The following is a 22,841-nucleotide window of genomic DNA, read 5'->3' as shown; positions in this document are numbered from 1 at the left end:
TCAATACTACTTGTAGCTGCGGCTGCCATCTAGTGGACGTTTGAGGAACATGTTTACTAACATTTTATTTTGTGCGTTTTTTGCTTTGCATGAAATCACTCAAATTATTCGATAAAGACAAAACACCCAAGACTGTGAAGTCTGTGGTCCAGGAAAAGAAAAATACGTTATGTTCTGGACTCTGCACTTAAGTTTAAATAAATCTAAAGTTGTTCTCTTCAACATATATAAATCTTGCCATTTCAGTTTCTTTGTGCATTGAGAGAACTTATTTTAAAACGGAGATTTATCAAAAGTAAAGTTTATAAAGTTCAACATCAAAGCAAAAACTGTCCCGAAAATACAACTAAATTAAAATGTGTCTCGTCTGGTTCATTCTGTCGACAAAAGGATTCAAACGATCTAATGAACTGTATAGCTTGAAATGGTAAATTAAACACTATGCAAACAGACACGAAAGTTGTTTTCAGGTAAGATAAAATAAACTGTTTCTGTTTTGAATTTAGTGACATAAAGTCAAGTAAATAAATTTAAGACATTCTTCGGTTTAATCATAATTAAACCGCAGAGCTGAAAACATCATCTGCATATCAGACGAGCTTCTTAACATGTACGACCACTTTAAGACTAGAATTACAACACGCTAACCAGTCAAGTCATTTCATGGGACTTTTTCATTTTGACTTAAGCATCTTCTATTAAAATAAAAATAAAAAAGAACTGTGCCACAAAATACAACTAACTGTCAAGCAGAATGTGTGTATTTTAACATATAAAAGGTGACACTAACCGTCCAGTCAAAGGGATATCTACACTGAATGACACCAGAGGTGGAACAATAAAACAGACGAGAAGACACAGATGAACAATTGAACAGGAGATTTATTAAGTGAGCACTGTTCACTTCTTTGCTGCCTCCTTCTGGAGCTTCTTCACCTCATGCTTGATGATCTTGTTCCTCTGCGGAAACAAAAAGAACAAAGTGCTTTAATTAAAAATACTCGGACAGTTGTGGGATCATTACACAAATTGACCTTTCAACTGGAGGTTAAATGAAGCGGCCTTCTTGTTCATTCACTATTCCTACGTAATAATTAATCATGTCGGCCTAAGAATGAGCACCGACGGCACACGTCAACGCTGCGTCACAAGTAAATGTACACATAATGCATTTTTTTTAGCTGCAGCTGTTGATGGATAAAAGGCCTCGCAGGAGAAGACAATCTCAGAAGTGGAACCGTTATAATTAAATTAATGTTCAATCACCAGGTTGTTCTCATTAAAATGTACATTGAGCCGTGTGTTTCAGCCAAAATTAAACAATTAGCCAAAGGAGGAACACAATGTGAACAGCTAAAGATGATCAAGCTTTATACATTTAAAAAACATTGAATAAATAAATGTATATTAAATCAACGGGGGAGATGAATAAATATATTAACTATTTAAACCTGGTAAATGAGGTAAAGAAACTTTCATTTATATGTAAGCTCACATTCAAAATATAATTTTCCTCAGTTGTTTGTACTCCAGGTATGCAAGCCAGAAATAAAAAGCCTTAATGCAGTGATCTCGTCTCTGCTGCACTCACCATTCTCTTGGCCTTCATCACCTTGTAGCGGTCAAAGTCAGACATGGCGGCCCTCTGCAAAGACAACCAAAGAAATAGTCAGTAACTCTAGCCGAGTAGTTTACTATTTCACCACAATTCAGTTTTAGGAAAGACAAATTTATAGATGATAATGTTGATAACAGTGGCTCCAAAAAAAGCCGATCAGTCAGCGACACCAAAGTTATCCATCTGAGTTATCAGGTAAGTGCAAATAGACCGGAGACAAGATCGTTACCCCTGCGTGTATGTACTGTATGTGACGCAACAAAGTGTGTCATGGTCCCTTTATCAAGATCTAAGAAAGACATATTTTAGAAATGTCCACCATCGGCTGTAACATGTCTTAATTTCACAAAACACTTTATATCCAGAATGTTGATTATGACCAGACATGGCCTTTACCTTCTTTCTCGCTTCGATCTTCTTGGCCCAGCTGCTCTGTGCCCACTTCTGGTTGACCTCGGCCTTCTCCCAGGCTCTCCTCACAAACTTCTGGCGAGCACTGTGAACCATTGAATGCCGTCAGTACAAATAACGGAGGCACCATGAAGGTTTCGTCACAAAAAGACACCCGACTCATGTTGACACTTTAGGCCCTGTGTCTTGGTGATGTGACGACAGTCAAGTGGACGTGTTTTAATAGACGAAGCATTGCATTAAAGGTGATCTGAAGTACATGTTTGCAGTACAGCAAGAACACAAATCTGTCCGTGACCACAATGACCAAAACATCTGTGCGAACTCACACACACAACTCGTGCACTATAGTCCAAGGCCGTGTCTACTACTTGCGCACTTCGAGCACTGACTTTCAGTGCTTAGTGCGCCACATGGACAAAACCAGCAGAATTCAGTGCACTCAAAGTACCCGGATGGCGCACTGCAAACGGTCAAAAAATGTAGTGTAAAGCGATGGACACTACTCGCACTGAACAGACGCCATCGTGGCTACGTAGCGGAAGAGGAGGAACCATTTCGCCAGCTTTTTATTAATTTATTTATATCCTGCTGCCGCGATTGTGGAGGTGTCGCAGTTTCAACATAGGTTGGAGAAAGGGGAACACAAGGGACAAAAATAGGGTAAGAAGTGCGTCCATTTTGTCAGTTTTAGTTTCGCGGGTGCCGCGAACAGATTTGCGTCCGTCACTTTATCAGCGACACAGTGCACTACAGATGTATTACTGTATTACAGTGTACTTCGTAAAGTGTTCGGTAGTAGACACGGCCTAAGTCGTGCATGCATTTAACCATTTAAAAAAAGTCTATATAAATATTCTCACGCTTGCACTGGTGAGATAAGACCGTACAAGTGTTAAATGTTTTTTTTTTTTTTTTAGCTTTTTAGCATTTGCAATTTTAGCTAAATTGCAAATGAGATTGCTAAAAGATTACTTTTAGCAATTTGAGATTGCTAAAAGTATAAAGACTACTCACATAATAAAGAGACTTGATTACTACGACAATAGTTAATATTAAAACAAGGCCCATTTTACTTCAGTTCACCAAGACTTGAAATTATGTGAGAAAAAAAAAATCTTTGCAAATTAAAGGTAATACAAGGCGAGAAATTAATATACACATGATCATTTCTGGCAGTGAATATATTAATTACTGGATTGTTTGCGTGTTAAAGAAGCCACAGCCTGCACCCACTCACCTGTGGGGTACTTTGATGACGTAGTCTGTGAGCTGCATGCACTTGAAGGGCATGGATTGCCTTTTCACGTCTGTGCAGGGACCATCGACAAGAGCCTGGAAAGCACAACACACAAATAAATAACAAGTCGAAAGACGGGTTAACACCGATTTATCCACCATCCTTCAGGGCGCTCACCCTGTTTTGGTCGATGACGTCTACGATGGCCACCAGCTTGCCGTTATGGGGTCCGAAAGAGATGTAGGCAACGCGGCCGATCTCAACGAAGCGTTTGAACACCTGAGGAAGACACCAGAGAGAGAAAAGCACATCAGAAAGTGACTTGGTGTTGAAAGTGGATGTTGGCTGCCATATGACGTCACGTGAATCGTTACGGCACTTTGTAACATCAGTTACTGTCACACACTGGGGGAATTATTGTTGTTGGCACAACATACATAATAGCAGATACATTAGACAATGTGTTGTCTTTTAATGGGACAAACTAGCGGTTTGGTTTAGAGCCCGAGTAGAATAACCGGCTTGTATCGTGACGTTTAAGCTTAAATTATCCAACGACAACTAGCTTACTTTACGTTGAGGCTAAACGGTCTCTAACGACAACTAGCTTACTTTACGTTGAGGCTAAACGGTATCTAACGACAACCAGCGTACTTTACGTTGAGGCTAAATGGTATCCAACGACAACTAGCTTACTTTACGTTTAAATTCACGATGGCGAACGACTAGCGTATCGTTCACGAAAATAGAGTCATATTAAACATGATAACAAATATTTAAATGTAATACCGTCGTAAATGCGTGATATAAGTCAATGCCCTGGAGACCAGAGAGGTGCAAAGTGTTGTCTTAACCGAGCAGAAATCGCTCCGCCCGACGGACCACGTTGTTGTAGCACGAGCCGACATTTTACAGACACGAGCGTTAAATATGAGCATATAAACCTCCGCGCCCGCATCAGACACATCACAAACATGCTTATGGTGGCGTTAAAGACACACACGAATATTGTTGCTCCAGAACAATGAGTTATGTGAAAAGAAATTCGACATAGAATCTCTAAAACTCTCACGGCGAACCTACCATGATGGCAGTCCGAGAGCAGAAAGGCCGTCGCAGCTTCCGCCCAGCGCAGATACTGCTTCCGCTTATACGGTACGCATGCGCAGTCTGTCCTGGTTTTATGTTAATACGTGCGCGTCCTGATAAAACAATGTTTAAACTATTGGAAGCTTTCGTCAAAGTACGCTGAATGTTTTGTAAAACTAATGTGAAACACGCACTCGGACGCCACTTAACGATTCTGTGTTGTCTTCGAGGACACGGGAAATATCGGAATTAACAAACGTGTTATACTCAAACGTAACGTGGCAGCTGGATGTGTAAACACAACGAAAATATGCTACGAGTTCCACAGAAGTGGCTTCATATGTATTGTTTTGTTAATTGAGAGTGAAGTATGGGCGACACACGTGCATTTAAACTAATGCAGAGTAATATGTAGGCTACATTAATGCATTTAAATGTGTGAAACATAGTGGGATACGACATCTTTTTTATTTACACTGATTATTAAAGGTGAAACACACAAACTATCAGTAAAACAGAGTTCCTGTTTGTAATATTCCCTGTCGAGACGTTATCACCACATTTGTACCGGAAACATCTGATGAGATGCAGCTAGTTGCAATCCGCCATTAACACCGAAGAAGAAGAAGAAGAAGAAGAAGAAGAAGAAGAAGAAGAAGAAGAAGAAGAAGAAGAAGAAGAAGAAGAAGAAGAAGAAGAAGAAGAAGAAGAAGAAGAAGAAGAACCGGGGACTTCCGGTGACACGCGGTGGAGAGCAGCTGTGAAGTTTTGGCGGTTTTGTGAGAAAGAGTTTAAAATGATTTTAAAATAATCCTTAAATTCAAAAATGAAAAAGATGAGCATGTCGGTCTTAGCCCGATAGCCTTGTCTAGGGAAGTGAAAAAGAAGATCGGAGAGGTGGAAATGGCAAAAGTCCTGAGGGATGGTAACTTGTTAATAATATGTCAAACGGAAGAACAGAAAAACAAAGCTATGCAAATAGAAAGCATATGTAAAAAAGTGATAAGTGAAAAAAGACTAGTGGGTGAGAATCAAGTGATATGTGGGGTGATAACAGGTATTCCTGTTGATGAGGACCTTGATAAACTTAAACGGAGTATGTATGGGGGAGAAGTGAGCAGAATGAAAAGATTGTTAAGATTGTTAACAGTTAATGGAGAAAGGGTAGACAGCCTATCTAGCGCAGTGGTGTTTGTATGGGTTCCTGCACATATGGGTGTTAGGGGAAATGAAATGGCGGATAGAGCGGCAAAAGAAGCCGTAAAGAGTAACTGTACAAAAGTGGAAATCAATGTAAGTAAGTCAGAGGCCAAGGCGATTATTAAAATGAGGTTGAGGGAAAGGTGGCAGAAACAATGGGAGGAGGACAGAAAAGGGCGACGGTTTTATGGAATTCAGAGAAAAGTAGGGGAAATGAGATGTGCAGGAGGAAACAGGAGAGAAGAAACCGTCATCTCAAGGCTGCAATTTGGGCACACTGGGCTGAACGGCAGGCTAGAGAAAATAGGGAAGCATAATACAGGCACATGCGACCATTGTGGGCAGAAGGAAACCATAGAACATGTTATGCTAAACTGTCCAAAGTATGAAAATGAAAGGAAACAGCTTGTTAGAAACCTCGCAAGGAGGGGGTACGGTGGGAGTTGAAGGGTGTACTACAAAGTAACTCCAGCGGATGCTACAATACGCTACTGCAGTACCTTAGGGTAACACATACGATTGACAGGATTTGAACTATGGGTTTATGTATATTTCGGTTGGATTGGTTTGTTTTGGTGGGTAGCTATGGTTTGGTTGTTGAAACTGTGCATGTATGTGCGTAGGTATGGGTATGTATATGTACATATGTATGTATATATAAGTATTTAAATTTGTATGTTTATTTTATTATATATATATATATATATATATATATATATATATTTATTATTATTTATTTTTTTGTTGACATATATATTTTTGATAGGGCTAGTAATAGACATTCTGACCCACACTCCATACCAGTTGGTGGCGGTAATGCACCGAACAGTTGTTTGCCAACCGCCAATAAACCTAAAAGAAGAAGAAGAAGAAGCATCTGATGAGGGCGTGAATGCAGGGAGTGTCGCAGTTGACCTGAAATAAGAGCGACATTTCCGTGAATAAAGGCACGGACTTCGTTCGCTCTTCATCTACGGTAAGCAGCTTATTCTTATTTTTGATGTAGTTTAATAAAAGTTAACCTTTAAGCTCTTTCCTCACGCTTTCGATTAATGTCTTCCTATCTGTTCAGTGAAAATAAAAGACAAAAACTTTCTGTTTTGTAAACAGGGTGTTTTTCCGCACAGTGTTTTTCGAAAAACACGGTTCGAAAAACACTGTGCGGAAAAACACTGCTGCAGTGACTCATTTCATGAACGGAATTTTGTTATGTCGTGCACACAAGCATAGACTTCAGCCGTACGATATTTTAAACTATATATTTCTGGAGTCTGCTAGAATCACAAATGACCTAATGTTTTAACACACATAAAACGGTGTAAATCGGAATGTTTTTCTTTTGAAGGCAATGTGGAGTCACATCAATGGATTATTCAACAGGAAATATATATAGATAGATAGATAGATAGATAGATAGATAGATAGATTCTTGTGTGTATATACATCTGACCTTTCATGTGATTTTATTGTATAGTTTTTGAGAAAAGTAAAAGGCAAAGTCAGCTTGAATGGCATTCATATTCATGAAGTTTACTAAGGAGTTTTTGTAATCAAAGTACAAATATAAATGTCATTTGAGCTGTCTTGGATCATCCTGAACAGCAATCTAGTCAACATTTTAGCTTTAGCAAAGGAAATGTTTTTAGATCAAAGGTTATCAGATTTATTTATTGCCACGTATGTTTTCACATGCCAGGAATTTGCCGTGGCGGGAGGTGCATAACATCGTCTAATGTTGTCTATTGTTATGCACCAAATGTTATTTGATAATATCTTAACTTTAAACCGACTTTTTAAATTAATAACAGCACAGTAGTGTTACTTCCGACTTTATTATAGTTGGATTTCAAATAAGTATATGTAGAGCATAATGTTGTTTTGGACTTATTCTATCAAATTGGACCATTTATTGCATGGATACAGGTCTATCTTCGTGCTTTTTGGGCTGTTACAGCACCCGTACCGTAACTCCATGAATAGACCAGCATACCATTTGACTCGTTTCATAAAGTGTAATATGTTGTGTTTCTATCAACATGTATAGTTTCTACTTAGGGGTGCATTATATTACCCGTTTTTTGTCCTTGTGCTGTTCCCGGCTTAGTGTTTTGTCTTTTGTCTTATAAGAAAATAATACAAATCTATGATGGTAATATAATATATTAATATTGTAGTATTACTTTCAGGACTCAAGTAAATGTTTTGAGTATTTTACACCACTTCTTTTAACAATACAATTATTTTTTTTCTAGGTGACAATGGTGAGAAGAATGGCGGCTACTTCATTGAGCTACGAGTAAGAACCTGTTTTCTTGAGTTTTCTTAAGGGTCATTTTAGAGACTAATTGGAAAAGGCAGATTTATTAGGTTATATTTAATAATTTAAGAGCCCATGTTGACGAATCCCATTAAATAAAGTGAAATTAGAAGTTTCAGACGGAGTGTGAATGTGGATCGAAGAACAGGTTCATGCCAAACACTAGGACTGGTCTTCCAAATGTACGCAAATTACAACACATTTGAAAAAAAAGGGAATGGTTGAGGTATCTTATCGTAAAAAAAACCTGTGTCTTTAAGAAGTATGCCTTCTCAGCCTGCCTCTTCAGAGAAAGTCAGCAAGAAAATGTTCCCTTCAGACATGTGGACACTATTTGATGAAAATTAAGTAAATGTATTCAGATTTCAGAGGATTTGAAAGCCGATGAAGGAATCATTAAACTTCTCACGGAACTAAGACCGAACAGTTTGGACATGCAATGATCTGCAATAATGGTTTATGGAGTTCAGTATATATGGAGGATAATGCTGCTCTGTGGATCTAGAGGCTCGTTGCTCAGCACATGAACCGTGATATTAATGGACCAACATTCACATCCACACCCAACAGAGGGTTTGAGTTTGTTTCTCATAGTCTATGTATTTTAATTTCTTTGCTTACAAAGGAGAGCACAAGGGAAGTATATTATAGAAGCATTTCTATTCAGACTTGTGAACGGTTTTGTATCATTTTTAAATGATTTTTTTTACTGATTAACTTCAGTTTCTTTTGTTAAACTACAATGGCTTTCTGTGGAAAAAAGAAAAAAAAAACGAAGAAAAAAAAAAAAAAAAACTTCTGGATGTAGAACAGTTAAAAAAAAAAATAAAAAAAATTCTCACGGAATTGAGATGTTTTTTTTAAAGAGGAAAAGGTAAGAGGTGTATACAGATTTTAATCTGATCGCATGAGAATTGTGGTGTCTCTATGGTCGACTACATTGTTGAGTTTGGCCCTGAACAGCGATTTACTGGCGTTAGCTGCTAAGTGGTTGAGTTTGAGAGGCTGTCAGGGCTTGAACTGGTGTAAACATGAATGGGACGGCACTTTGCTGCAACATCCCTTGACTACATAAAACAATATTGTGTACAATTGTGTATTTATTTTTTACTTTTTATTCACTGATTTAAACGTCTTCCTCACGAGATGAGAAGTTATTTTAAATGATCTATTTACTCATTTTGTTCAAATGAAATGTCTGAATGTAATATATGATGATGAATGTGTGTGTGTGTGTGCATATATATATATAGATATAGAGATAGAGATAGATAGATAGATAGATATAGAGATAGAGATAGATAGATAGATAGATCTATATATATATATATATATATATATATATATATATATATATATATATATATATATATATATATATATATATATATATATATATATATATATATGACGAACATGAGCTCCAGAATGAAGATGACGTTCTCACTGTGACAGAAAATATGACAACAAAAGAAAAACAGAAGGTTCTGTGCAAACTACACAAGCAAATTGGACAAGCCTCTGTTAACAGACTGAACAAACTACTAGCCTGCTAATGCTGCTGAAGAATGCACCACAATCCTTCAGGACATTATAAAAAAAAAACGTGCATCAGATAGAGCAAACCAAAGCCGGAGGTGGGTTTCCCTATGTACGATGTGTGATATCTGCATGCAATTGACCACTTCAGTGCAGGGAGCATCGTCACCACCAAGAAACCCAGGGAGATTGTGAAGCACGTTATACATTGCTGAAGGTCCTCCAAGCAGACTGTTCAGTGACAATGGGGGGGGGAATTCAACAACGAAGATATGAGGGACATGGCTGAATGCTTCAACATTGAAGTAAAAACAACTGCAGCTGGGAAGGCAACATCAAACCCTCACTGAACTCCAGATGGCAAAGAACTCGATGCACAAGTGCTGCAGTCCCATACCAGCTAGTATTTGCACAAAACCCAAATCTGCCTTCAGTTCTCACCATAAAGCCATCCAGGTCTGGAAAATACTAATATGAGTACTTGGATCGCCCACAAGCAGTGCTGGAAGAAAGGGACATTCAGCTTAAAGCAACTGATCATCATACCACATTACCAGAACCTGGCGTTAATGAGAATAACTATGACATTGAAAGTGAGGAAGAGACGCCTACAAATGGTGAGGATAGCGGTGAACCCTCTCACACAGCAAGACAGCCAGAAGGAGGTAGCCATGGTCAATCTGATGCATCGCAGAACAACATCCACAACTTCGAAGCCCTTAGTCTGAAAACTGGACAGGTAGTCACATACACAGATAGTGGAAGTGGCCAAGCATACACTGGATAAATCCTCAGCACGGCAGGAAAAGCCACTCGAACAAGACTGGTATAATTTGGAGCCTAAGGAAATTACTGGCACGACCGGTTCTGTTGATTTACAATGAGTAGACAATCTTCAAGTGGTCCCATCTGAGCATGTCAAATGATGTGCTAGCCATCCTGACGAAGACAAACAGCAACTTGAAAAAAGAAGGATGTCTTTTGAAGAGGTCAAAGATGAAGGCCAGAGATGCATCTCTACGAGGTGGGTGTGCACACTCAAGGAGACACCTGATGGTGTTGTACTTAAAGCTAGATCAGTTGCAAGAGGCTTTGAAGAAATAAACATTCAGAAGCTCCCAAAAGACTCACCTACATGTGCCTCAGAGTCTCTAAAACGTATTATGGCAGTAATGTGTCAAAAGAAATGGCAGCTAAACTCTATGGACAGAAAAGCAGTCTTTTTACAAGTCAAAGAGATAACCCGAAACCTTGCGTGTCAGGTTTCATCTGGGGTGGTTCTAAAACATTCTCCTCAACAGTCATCCCTCACTTCAAAGTTGCTTTTTAAGTTGGACATGAACACAACAGCTTCACCTACAAATGCAACAAAGTTTTTACACAACCCATTCCTGTGGACCCCAACAGCCACACAGCGATGATTTTCACCTGTATGCTGGCAGTTAAAGATGATCTGTGTACTGAGTTTACCACTGCGCACGTGTACCCACTTGGTTTCAGAGGAACGGAAGACGTTGCGCCATGTTGTTTGTGTTGCTGAAGTTATTGAACAAACTAGTTGCCCACAGTTTGAGTCAACAAGCCAGCACCCGAAGTCGGCCGACCATCGTCCTGCTCTCCATCACCACCAAGAAACGCTACACCCCAAGACCCTCACAACCACAACCAGATGTGTGTTTTGACAACTGTGGACATTGGTCCTTTCACTGTGACAACCGTGGGAGGTGCAGTCTGTGTCCAAAGGTGGGTCAAGATGGAAATGTCAGAAATGCAACATTTTCCTGTTTGAATACAAACCAGCAATGCTCTGCAGCATACCATGAGGAATAAAGTGGATATGATGCACAGAATGAGGTGTGTTGAGACTGAAATGTTAGAAATGCAATGTCTTTCTGTGTTTCACCTATATCATCAGTAGTGTGAAGTGTATCTAACATTTATGCTGTTCATTATTGCAATACGTTAGCATAATATTTGACTGAATCTACTCTTTTTGTATTTGTATGTGTTTTGGTACTTTCACCATGGTGACACTTCAACTGTTTGGTAGAGGCCTTTATTTATAGAACTGTGGGTTTTTTGTTGGGATTGTTATTACTGCCCCAAAGAAATAAAAACTTCAAAGATATTTTTTCCTAATTTTTTTTTTTCTCTTGGTAACATTACAGGAGCGCCATGAGAATAAATGACAAAGTTATTATTTTAGTTCTGTTTTTGTAAACTTTCACTTTTCTGCCTTTCAGGTCTGCAGCTTTGATTCTAGAAGGTACACTACACACACCTTTGCCTCACACATTACACAACCTTGCTATGATATTGATTTGCCATATTCAATGAAAATTGGATGTGTTGCAGGTTCAGATCACTCGACAGGGGTGTCAGAGTTTGTGTCCTTAAAGAATCCAGCTGGTGCCATATGGACGATTGGAAACCTCCATGACACCATTTACAGACACGAGAAGAACGTGGTGAATGGCTGGAACAAATTTTACCTTCCAGATATAGTCAACATGCAGGTTCTGGGTGTGGTGAAGGGGACTCCGTACCCGTGTGACCAGCTCGTTCTGATGACCTGTGAGGACAAAAAGGTGTATGCCTACGATGGAGAGGAGCTGCATTTAGTGGCTTCAAGCATGATGCAGCTAAATGACGAGGGGATACAGTATCCAGCAGCCAAGTCCTACTACAAAGGGGAGGCCTTCCAATATATGGTAAGAAGTTACAGATATGATTGTGGACACCGACGGTGTATCACCAGCAGGTACTGATGATGTTTAATTTTTGTTATGTTGTCTTTTGTGTGTAGACCAACAAAGACTGGGATAAAGTGCAGCAGGGTCCAGTGGGGCAACTTTTGGACAAAACCCACGACAGACTGGTGACAGAAAAAAGATCAAACTTCCTGAAGAATCTCAGATCCATCAAACAGAACACAGGTTGGTATTTTTGTCTTTGCTGCAGAGTAAAGATTGAGCTCATACTTTATTCCTGCTCTGAATGTATTGCTATCCTACATCAAGCAAAACAAAACAACCTGTATGCTCGTGATATTCTACGATTTGTAAGTAGCCCTAAAGTTCTCTATCACTGGAGTTGTTAAAATCAAAAACCTTCCAGGTCAGAGCCTATGACCCCTTGACCTTCAACACCTCTTGGACCTCATCTGCTCTTTTTCGACGGTCACCTTTGTGACACTTGTTCCATCATTTGTTACTTTGTTCATTTGATATTGAGTCATCTAATTGGTTTATTTTCTCTCTCACCTTCCAACCCTTTCTCCAGGAACCTGCAGCTGAGTCAAACCTTTGTAAAAATGTAAAAAATACCCACTACATTTCATTTTGTTTATAACCCAGAGGTAAATTACTGTGGCCATTGATTACGTTTATCTGTTTTAATATGGTTTATCAATTTCTATTGCTATTACCAATACTATTACTGCTTTTATTCATATTATAATACTGTATCCACTGCTGCTGTTATTAGTAGTCATACTTTGTTTGTTCATCATTATTCTGCTTACTACTCATATGAAGGATTTGTCTGATTTGTCATATGCATTGAATGTGAAACCTATTGCACGTCTGTCCATCCTGGGAGAGGGATCCCTCCTCTGTTGCTCTCCCGAAGGTGTCAAAGGCCCGATGCCAACCTCCACCCGTCCGGACTCCCAGGCTGAAGCTCCCGCTACCTCCGTGGGGGTTCAGGGCTTCAGGGCTGCCCGACTGTCAAACTCGTCGAGTGTTTGTGTGACTTTCTGCAAGTCAGCATTAGATGCAGACTTTGCTCAGGGGAATTGCCCACGATGCATAGCAATGTGACTCTAAACACGTAAATTACATTTACTCACAAACATTAAGGATGAAACAAAGAAATGCAAGCAGAGGCTATATGTGTATAATAAATAAACTGAATTATTCATCAAACATTTGGTTTCGTTGTTAAAGCTGTTTTGATCCAAATGAGTAAATAGATTATTTGAAATGACGTCTCGTCTTGTGAGGAAAGAGCCTGGAAGGCGTTCAAACCAGTAAGTAAAAAGTATCATATAAATAACCAACACTGTACCGATGTGAGGGTGGGACTGAGCATGTCCTGTGTATTGTAATTGTATTGAGAAGCCCTCTTAGGATAATAAGTGATTTTTTTTGCTTTGTAAAATAAATGTGTAGTTTGCTAATGATTCACAGGTTTATCAATCCGATTCCATTTTATTTTTCTAAACCATTGGACTGCAGCAGATGTTCACGCTGCCCATGGAGGCTGAAATGAACACTAAACACCACAAAGATACGAGGACGTTGATTTTATACTGAATTTAGTGACTAGCTTGATTACTCAAAATAACTTCACGTGGAAAACATCCAGATAACACAAATGATACAAAGAGGGGGACCAACACTCCCACTTAAAAGCAGTCACATCTAAATAGTTTCCAAAACCCAAATAAACCTGTTTTTGATATAGTTTTAGCCACCACGAGTTACAGTCCTAAAACATTTCCAGTAAAGCAGAAGTCAAAGTTAAGTTTCGTTCTCAGTATTCTTCTTGCATAATGTTTTGCTGCGTGGCACCACACCTATTATGAACATCCTGTGCAAGGTATTGATGACCATGCGTTTCTTATACACGGTTACATTAAAAAACAGGACTATGACGTTGCAGTCGAACAAATAAACTTCGCAATAAATGTGTCACGTGACACCAGTGAACCAGCTAAGGAGTGGTCCTTATTCTTTTCTTCCTTTCGGTTTAATTTACTGACGACTGAACCATGGTGAGCAGCTGCGTTAACTCTTTCCTTTGCGACTATTTTATATCATTATTATGAATCTGTACATCACTAATTTTGGTTGTCAGTGAGTAATTGTTGTAATGTGTCGTGTGTTGTTTCTTATTTGCTTCAGGCGGATCCAGAGGAAAGACGCAGGTGAGTGAACTGATTCTCAAAGTCATTACAACAACTGCAACCTAACAGTATTCAGTTAAAGTAAAAAAAAAGGACTATTAAATTAGTTTTTCATAATATTGGTGGCAGCTAATACATGATTGGAAAGTAGTTTTTAACCTAATTGAAAATGATTACTTTGTTTATTTACTAAAAGTTGGTTTTCGGTTTCACATTACACTCTTGACCTTCACATTATATATATATATATATATATATATATATATATATATATATATATATATATATATATATATATATTTCCCTCTGTTTATTGTTTAATGTTGTTTAATGTTATGCACCACCCGCCATGACACACTCCTTGTATGTGAAAACATACATGGCAATAAATGGTTCTGATTCTGATTCATATGGTATTTATAAAACAACTGGAAATCTGATTTTAATTAAGTAATGTGTAATTTAGTAATATTGGTACTTTATCAATAACAGATGGGTAGCCTTTGTATTTATTTATTTGTTTTTGAGTACAAATGTATTATTGCTTTACAACCTTCTAAAAACATTTGATATTTATCATTTTAGAGCAGAAGAATTTCTGAGACAAGACTTATTCCGGAGGAACGCTTTCTTGCTTATCGATAAAATGTTGGAGCTACTTACTCAAGCTTCACCTGATGTCACAGCTCTAGTGGATGAGGTATGTCTGAAGAAATGCATCCTGCTTTTCTGACCTGTAGCCTCTCAAAATGCAAAACGACAAATCTTTGAATGTGTTTCGACTCCACAGATTCTTCACACCATCTTCTTTTTGGGAAGAATCCACAGGCCACGAGTTACACCAGAAAGTATTGTGGGAAATATCTTAAATGATTTGATGGACGTCTTCCCTCGGCCTTTTGTCCTCTATTCCTCTGAGCTACCAAGGCGGAGTCCGTTTTCATGTGTGCTCGACATGGTAGGGTTATAGTTTGGCAAAAGATAATTCAGTTTGTCTTTGTAAAGCTGCATATAATGTCTACTTCACCTACACATCTTCATATATTACAGTTTATACTTAAAGCACGTTGCATTTCATAAACTCAGTAAATGATACATGCATTGATTACATCGGTGATTTCTTGCAGATTGTCCACGTGACTGGACGAGAGAACGAAACCCAAATAATACGTGCTGTGCGAGAGCTCATCAGTGATCCGGAGCTCAGCCAATCACAGGACCTGGTCTCCTCCATCATCTGTGTCTCTCACAGAACCGATGTTAAAGATCCAGTCAAGTACTATGGGGTCTCCATGTCCGCTGCTGGCCCTATGTCTAGGAAAATCATGATTGCTGCGTCCTGTCTTGGCAGCTGGGACGAGTATGTAGCTGGTGCAGTGATGACCTACTTTCCAACAAAGAAAAAGAACCAAAACTTCGATGGAACTTTCCAACTTCCAGAGAGTGTCAGGTGCCAGGCGTTTGACCTCCGCGAGGACACAGACAAGCCTCCTTGCAAATCATGTCAGAATTTGTTTGGTTTGACATCACGTGAACTTACAGAGTGGGTATATGGCAATTGTGCCGAAGTTGAAAGTTTGAGCAACTTGTTTAAAGAAGAGGCTGACGTCAAAGAGAGAGCACGACCAAGATCTACAAAGTACTCGGATGAGGGAAGGGTCAAGGTTGAAAGGCTTGTGAAGACAGATGTCACCAATTGGTTGAGGCTTCATGAATTTATATGGCATAATACCACTTTCTACACACCTCAATGAGTCTGATCTTAAAAGGGGACATGATTGAATAGCTTAAATATTGATGAGTAACTCCACAACTCCTGTGATCTTTTGTTATGTGAACAACAATTCCTTTTGTTGTGATTATTTATCCGTAAAATGCAAATTATCTCCTTGTATTCATCTATAGGCACTGAAATGGCAGCAAGTCAATGGTAAAGTAGTAAAGCCCGCCTCTTGCTTGATTTGATGGGCCGCCTCGGTCCATCGTGACATTGAGGAGCGCTGCCAGTTGAGCATATTTGAACTTTTATTCGCGTCTTAAAGCTGCTGGGAGATAACCAGTACCAGAGAAAAACTATGTATTTTTGTTTTTTTCTGGAGACAGTGTGATCACAGCTTTAAATGTATTGTATTGTTTTTTAATCAACGCTAATTGTTAATAATCTAGCTATTTACCTGATAAAACAGGGATGCATTCATGGCTGTCAGCTCCCTGAGTGGAAAGCAGGCAGAATATACAAACGTGTATGTGTCGATCATGGCAATCCCAATAAAACCAAAGAGATTGATCATTTGTTTTGGTTTTATTTACTGCAACTCATCTGAAGAAGTGATGCTTTGCCAGTGTATACAACGTGACATACAGGACTCCATCAAGGACTCCATCAAGGACCAGGGTATCTCCTGAACCCTCGGCCTCTGGCTAAGGCCTCTACTTGTAAATGACTCGCCCAAAAATAAATTAAGTGTATTTCTGCAACGACAAGGTCTGAACAATCTTATTAACACAGTAAAGGTAAACCTTGAGCGGGTTCTGTGGAGGTATACACTATTAACACTATTTGTAAATATTCAAACACACCACCTCAACCCGATAATGTTTGAATATTATTGGAGATAAAGAGCATATAGCAGAGTTAAATACAATAATATATAACTAAAGTGTACACATATACAGATCTACATAGTAAAGTAGCGTTGGACTATGGTTTAGCTACAATGACAATAATAAGACACTGTCTAAGTTCCACTGGTTATGTAAGTGTTCATGGGACCAGACATGTTTTACAGATGCCATGTATAGAAACTGAGTTTATTCATCAGGCTTAATGGAAACAGTTGTTAAAAGCAGAGTAAACAAATCACATATTCATTAAGGCTCCAGAAGCCTATATTTAGTAAACGATGGAGCCCTGTCGCTGCATTATTATTACAATGAGGTGTTTACTATATGTTTTTTGGCCCTCTGTGCATAGAGTAAGCGAGAGCATTTTGGTCATATACAGTACTTATATACACAATCTTCTCTGGATGGCATACATAGCACACACAATACTACACGTGGGACTGGACAATTATTGGTTCTTCAGCCTATTTTAATTAAGTATTTTATTTAAATTTGTATTTATTTATCCCCTCCTTTCATTATTATTATTATTTCTCCATCTTTGTTTTTTTTCCATTTTTTTTATTTTCTTGGAATGATTACCATTTGAAGTTGATTGTTCTTTCTGTGTGTTGTAAACTGTACCTGAATATCATGTGTACCTAGACATACAACTGAAATTGACAAAGAATGTGACTGTCTGAAAGTCCATGTTGATATGTCGTTGAAAACTAAATAAAAAGTGAGTTTTAAAAAAAAAAAGCAGAGTAAACATAATGTCTGAAACAAATCTGTTTTCATGCGTTGCAGAGATATTTAAATATAACATAACTACTCACTAATACATTCTAAACTAATACATTCCCTCATAGATTGGTGAAAGGAATCACGTTTGTACCTCTGCACCGATAAAGCCGATATAAAAATGTCTATGTTGAAAGTACAGTGTGAGCTGGAGAGCAAAGTTTCTTCTCTTCATTAGCAGCATGTGACAAGATAAAATCCTCCGGAGATAAAAGAACTTAAAGCTTCTCATACATGTGAAATACAATCATATCAAACTGTTAACACATCTTCTTTATACTCAACACAAGCCAATGAGTAACACTGAAACTCAGACTTGAAAAGGGATTTCATATCGTCTTTTGCTTCGTTTGTCTCAGTGACAGAAGTTTCCCACTAGATGGCAGCCTAACCCTTTTCAGTTCAAAACAAGCCCTAAATGTAAAGTCATCGTTTCATTGTCTATGTGCTGTAGATGTATAACACACACAGTAGACACACTTGAATCATCGAGAGACTTTAAGCAGATAATTCACATCCTCTCTGATGTCACTTCACTGTCATGGCTGTTCTGCTCCTCCAGCTTCACATACAGGTCACTTCTTCTTCTTACCTTCACCTCTGGCAGACCAAAGTTCAGCAGGAAGTGCAAATAATTCACAATCATCACCAGTTTAATATATATATATATATATATATATATATACACACCCTCTGCCTTCAAATGAAGTAATGTATCCCCCCCAAAAAACATGCAAACAAAGTAAAATAGCATAGCAGGTTTGTGCAGAGTGTTGTGACTAGCTGTGGTCCAGGAGGAAACCCAATCAGTACTTCAACAGCCACCACTTCTTTTCAATGTCGTCAAACTCATTTATCACTGCGTAGGCCGGTCTGTATACTTGTGTGTTGATTTATGCCATTTATAAGACGCCTTGACGTCACAGACGCTTTGTCTGGCTTTTCCTGTGTCCCTCTCTCCCATAACATGTTTGTTTCCAGTTCTATATTTGTGCAGCCCGACTGCTCCCGGTGGGGGAAATCCTGTCTGACCTGATGAAAACTCTGGCCCGCGGAGACGTCCAGGAGACGGGACTGCTCATTTTTCCTAAAACCTCATGTAAATCGCAGCTCTTATCTGTGTTTGAACAGGTGAGACTTGACGCCTCGCAGAAGTGTGAGGACCCGGCCGGGGAGCGGATGCCTTGATGGCACTCTCAGTCTCTCTTTACTGTGAGAGAAGACGGATGCCGCATCACACTCGCGTGCACACACACATAAACACACACAGATGGTTGCAGTTAGACTGTAATATTTTCACTGAAGCTGCTCTTGGTGTTTGCACGTCTGGAAAATCTGAGTCATGCTTGTTTGACAGATCATCTCTGATCTAATGTAGGCTTTGTTTAATCACCCTTTAACGCATTAAAGCGCGCTTGTAAGTGAAACAGATGCTCCAATGATTAACGCACACCGTCATCTGTGACTGCACTTGCAGTATGATTAACTGTCCAGCAGCTATACCCACTCGTTCTCTAACTATCTTTTACTGGAGTTTGCACAATCATTTACTCAGCCAAACATCTGTGGTTGATACTTTAACATGCTAATGTTTGTAGCTGGGGAATGCCTTTTCTCTATCCTCCACATTGCATGTGCCATCACATCACGCACACACATGATCTATGGAAGCTTGCGGGTGCGTGACTAGAAAGGTTCACTTGAAGCAATACACATGCTAATATGATGAAAAATAGCTATTTAAAGGTAACCTCATTTGCAGCCAGTAACTTTTGCTGTCGAATGAAAATAAGATTTTACTACATTGAGGCCATTTCAACATTTCAAATTAAATTTTTAATCAGGGTGAAGTGAAGTTGCTAAGACAAAATTATATTTTTGTTTTTGGTGCAAGGAAAAAAAATCTTTTTCAAACAATGCATCTACCAGCAATTGATAGTGGTGATATAATATATAATATATAAATATCTTATCCTACTGCAGATGTTTTCTAGCAGAGATTTGCCTATAGACCAAGTTCTTTAGAAGCAAAAAGTATTTGGATTTGTCCGATTTTCACATCCCTCAAAAGGGACCAATATTCAGATTTAATTAAATCTTATATTTTATTACCAAGATGCAGTAAGTGTCTCTGCTGTTTGCCTGCAGTGACAACTGGACCAGAAGACTTTTTCATTCCAGGAAAAAGGCTGAACGACTCCCCGTCAAACCCAAATGTGTCATTTCAACACTTCATTTTTTTGTTTGGATTAAACATGTGATACTTTTAGAGCTGCTAGCCTAGCCGCCGTTTCCAGTCGTGCTAAGCTAACACGCTACTGGCGATAGCTTCGTAGGAAGACGCGTCATGACGTTGTTTCTGAGGTGTTCTGACGAGCCATCGCATCAGATCCTCCCCCCCTCAGAAACGTAGTGCTCATGGGCAATCTGCTACTCTGTGAGCGCAGAACCTTTTGTAGCTCTAATGCTAAGCTCTTCCTGTAATGTACCAATCCCTCTGACTGACCACAGTGTGTTTGTTTGGGTGTAAACACCGGGGACAACATGAGGACTGTGTTTTGTCTGTTTGTGTGACAAAAATAGAAGCAAAGTAAGTTATTTGTTGTTGGGACACGCTGAAACAGGCCAGTGCTTCGTACACACATCCAGTGTTTTAAATAATAGCTTTTGTGAATGAATATTTGTTTGTGTTTGTGTGTGTGGGTCACGTTGCTGCGTCTGTCTGCGACCACTGATCCAGACTGCCAGGCAGTCCCAGGCCAGGCAGCAGGGGGCTTTGATGAGGCCGCTGCCTCCGGACTAACCACTTCCCATCATGCCCATCAGTATGGCCACGTCTGTATGTGACTCATCAAGCCCTTGGTGGACATTTTCATGCCGCTGCTTTGTGACAAAGAAAGGATAGTAACACAATGCTCCTGTGTGTGTGTGTGTGTGTGTGTGTGTGTGTGTGTGTGTGTGTGTGTGTGCGTGGAAGACGCCTGTCCTACCCCACCAATCAGAGCCCAGCTGTCTCTTATGGTCTCTAATGTCTCTCGTTTTCCTGCACTGGTGTATTTTTATGCGTAGCACCACCCGCATGCCATTCTCACGCTCATTCACAGAGACGCTGATGGAGATGTTGTTTTTTAATTTCATGCATCATCCAGCCTCCCCCCCCTCCCTCCCTTTAGGGCTAACTCCGTTCTTGATTAAGAACAAAACACAAAGAACAAAGAACAATGTGAGACATGTGATTGTAGTACAAAGTGGGAGGATACATCCCTCTTTTCCCCATAAAACCTGACATAAAATAATTTATAAAGTGTTGCTGCTGGAAAATACAGTGAACTAACTATCGTCAGTGCAGGTCTTATATAACAGGCCATATACAGAGCAAGTGGGCCCCAGCCCTTGTGAAGCTGTCATCTGCTGGAGTAGTAAAACAATGGGAGTGAAGGGTGAGAGATAACAGTGCACTGCCCCTGCTGTGATAATAACACTGTGCTATGGCTATATTTAGGGGCTCACTTTGAAAATTGCTTGGTGTATGCGTATGTGTGTGTAAGTGGCAGTGTACACTGGGCTGCCCAGAGCTCAGAACAGCTATGCAGCGCCACGAAAGCACACAATTTCTCTTTGGCAGCTAAATCACTTTCAAATGAGGTCGGTTCCTTCTTCCTCTGCACAGAGATGTGCGCCATCAAATAAAAGGATATGTGGGTGATTTTATTTCACAGCAAGAAATTAATTTCTTTTTGTTTCCTTCTTAAGACCATCCAGACACTGCGGTGTTTATGAAGAGTTGGTCTCACAACAACTCATTTGAAACAGGGGAGTGATGCTGACTCTGATTGTGTGTTCACTATCAGCCACGCAGACACACAGTTTAAAATTTGACCTTTTCGTGAAGGGATATTGTGGCCTTTCCCCCCTGCATTCTCAGGCCGAAGCAGACCACTCGTTAAACCGCCACCAGAGCTTGCTACGACGACCTTACCTCCAATAAAAACAGCTCAGCCCTGAACAGCAGAATCATGACTTTTCACTAGTGTTGGGGGCCAGCTGATGCATTTACAGGAGGGCCGAGAAGACTTCGCTGCTTTCCTCTCTCCTCTTGTGCCGCTCTGAAGTAACCCACACTACTGTTGGCTGAGTTCACACCTGTATCTCACTTTAATTCCATCAGACCTATGATGGGAACATACCAAAATAGAGATTTAAAGCAGCAATACCATATTCAGGGCATTAATATAGCAACGATTGTCTCTGTAAAAATATAGAGGAGCAATATCCATCTGAGCAGAGACAGAAGTTGCTCAGAGATATTACTGGCGAGAGCGTGCCCCACAAGTTAGCTCACTGGTTAGCTCACTACGTAGCACACTGGTTACTTTACTAGTTAGCTTACTAGGCAGCGTACTGGTTAGCTCACTAGTTAGCTTACTAGTTAGCCCACTGGTTAACTCACCGGTTAACTCACTAGTTAGCTCATTAGTTAGCTTACAAGTTAGCTCACTGGTTAACTCACTGGTTAACTCACTAATTAGCTCACTAGTTAGCTCACTAGTCAGCTTACTGGATAGCTCATGGCCGATGCTCTGCGCGCCTCTCATACGGCGGTTACAGATGACAACGCCTGTCAGCACCATGAGCTGAGCGCCCCCTTCTCAGCCATGTTGAGAGCCATTGAGAGGCAATTTCAAATTCTCCCAATCCTGTATACAGCAGCTTTAAACTTGCAAAAACATATTTTAGGTTGTGGCCACTTCAGGGCAACATAAGCAACGTGTGACAGAGCTTGACAGAGCATCACCTTTTGATTTGGCATTTTCTTGTTTAGTTTTTACCAACTTAACGCTTAATTGATCTCCAGTGGGAAATAAACCTCTGCCATTTTAATATGCCACAGCAGGAAGAGGAAAGGTGTAATTAATAGCATTAATGATGGGTGAAATTCATTCAGATGTGCCCTTTGTGTTGTCCGTGTAGGCTCACTGTCACGGCTTAGGGAGATTTAAAAGTGAATTAATGTTATGAGTTAAACCTTTGCTTTTCCTGCTGTGACAAGTCAAAATGTCAGCTTTCTAGAGAATCAACCTGGAAGCAAATCCTCTTCCTGTTGGTTTTT

The 22,841-nt window shown here is 39.6% G+C and overlaps 2 protein-coding genes across 2 annotated transcripts; one reads left to right on the top strand and one right to left on the bottom strand.

The window, feature by feature from the left end:
* Positions 1-864: 864 nt before the first annotated feature.
* rpl14 (ribosomal protein L14) lies at positions 865-4,507 on the bottom strand. Its single transcript, XM_068575757.1, has 6 exons — positions 4,353-4,507; positions 3,447-3,548; positions 3,270-3,364; positions 2,015-2,114; positions 1,592-1,645; positions 865-960 (listed from the first exon to the last, which is right to left on the bottom strand). The coding sequence occupies exons 1-6, from the start codon at positions 4,353-4,355 to the stop codon at positions 901-903; spliced, it is 414 nt and encodes a 137-aa protein (XP_068431858.1). The 5' UTR covers positions 4,356-4,507; the 3' UTR covers positions 865-900.
* A 9,599-nt stretch (positions 4,508-14,106) lies between these two features.
* On the top strand, positions 14,107-16,562 carry LOC137785103 (uncharacterized). The gene is made up of 5 exons (XM_068576143.1): positions 14,107-14,191; positions 14,322-14,344; positions 14,909-15,023; positions 15,114-15,281; positions 15,451-16,562. The coding sequence occupies exons 1-5, from the start codon at positions 14,189-14,191 to the stop codon at positions 16,075-16,077; spliced, it is 936 nt and encodes a 311-aa protein (XP_068432244.1). The 5' UTR covers positions 14,107-14,188; the 3' UTR covers positions 16,078-16,562.
* The last annotated feature ends 6,279 nt before the right edge of the window (positions 16,563-22,841 follow it).

The sequence above is a fragment of the Clinocottus analis genome, unplaced genomic scaffold (assembly GCF_023055335.1).
Source record: "Clinocottus analis isolate CAN_PGR_092001 unplaced genomic scaffold, fCliAna1.0.p SCAF_14, whole genome shotgun sequence".
In the NCBI taxonomy this organism is placed as follows: Eukaryota; Metazoa; Chordata; class Actinopteri; order Perciformes; family Cottidae; genus Clinocottus; species Clinocottus analis.
The sequence above is the reverse complement of the archived record's forward strand: the minus strand, read 5'-3'. Positions and strand labels throughout refer to the sequence as shown.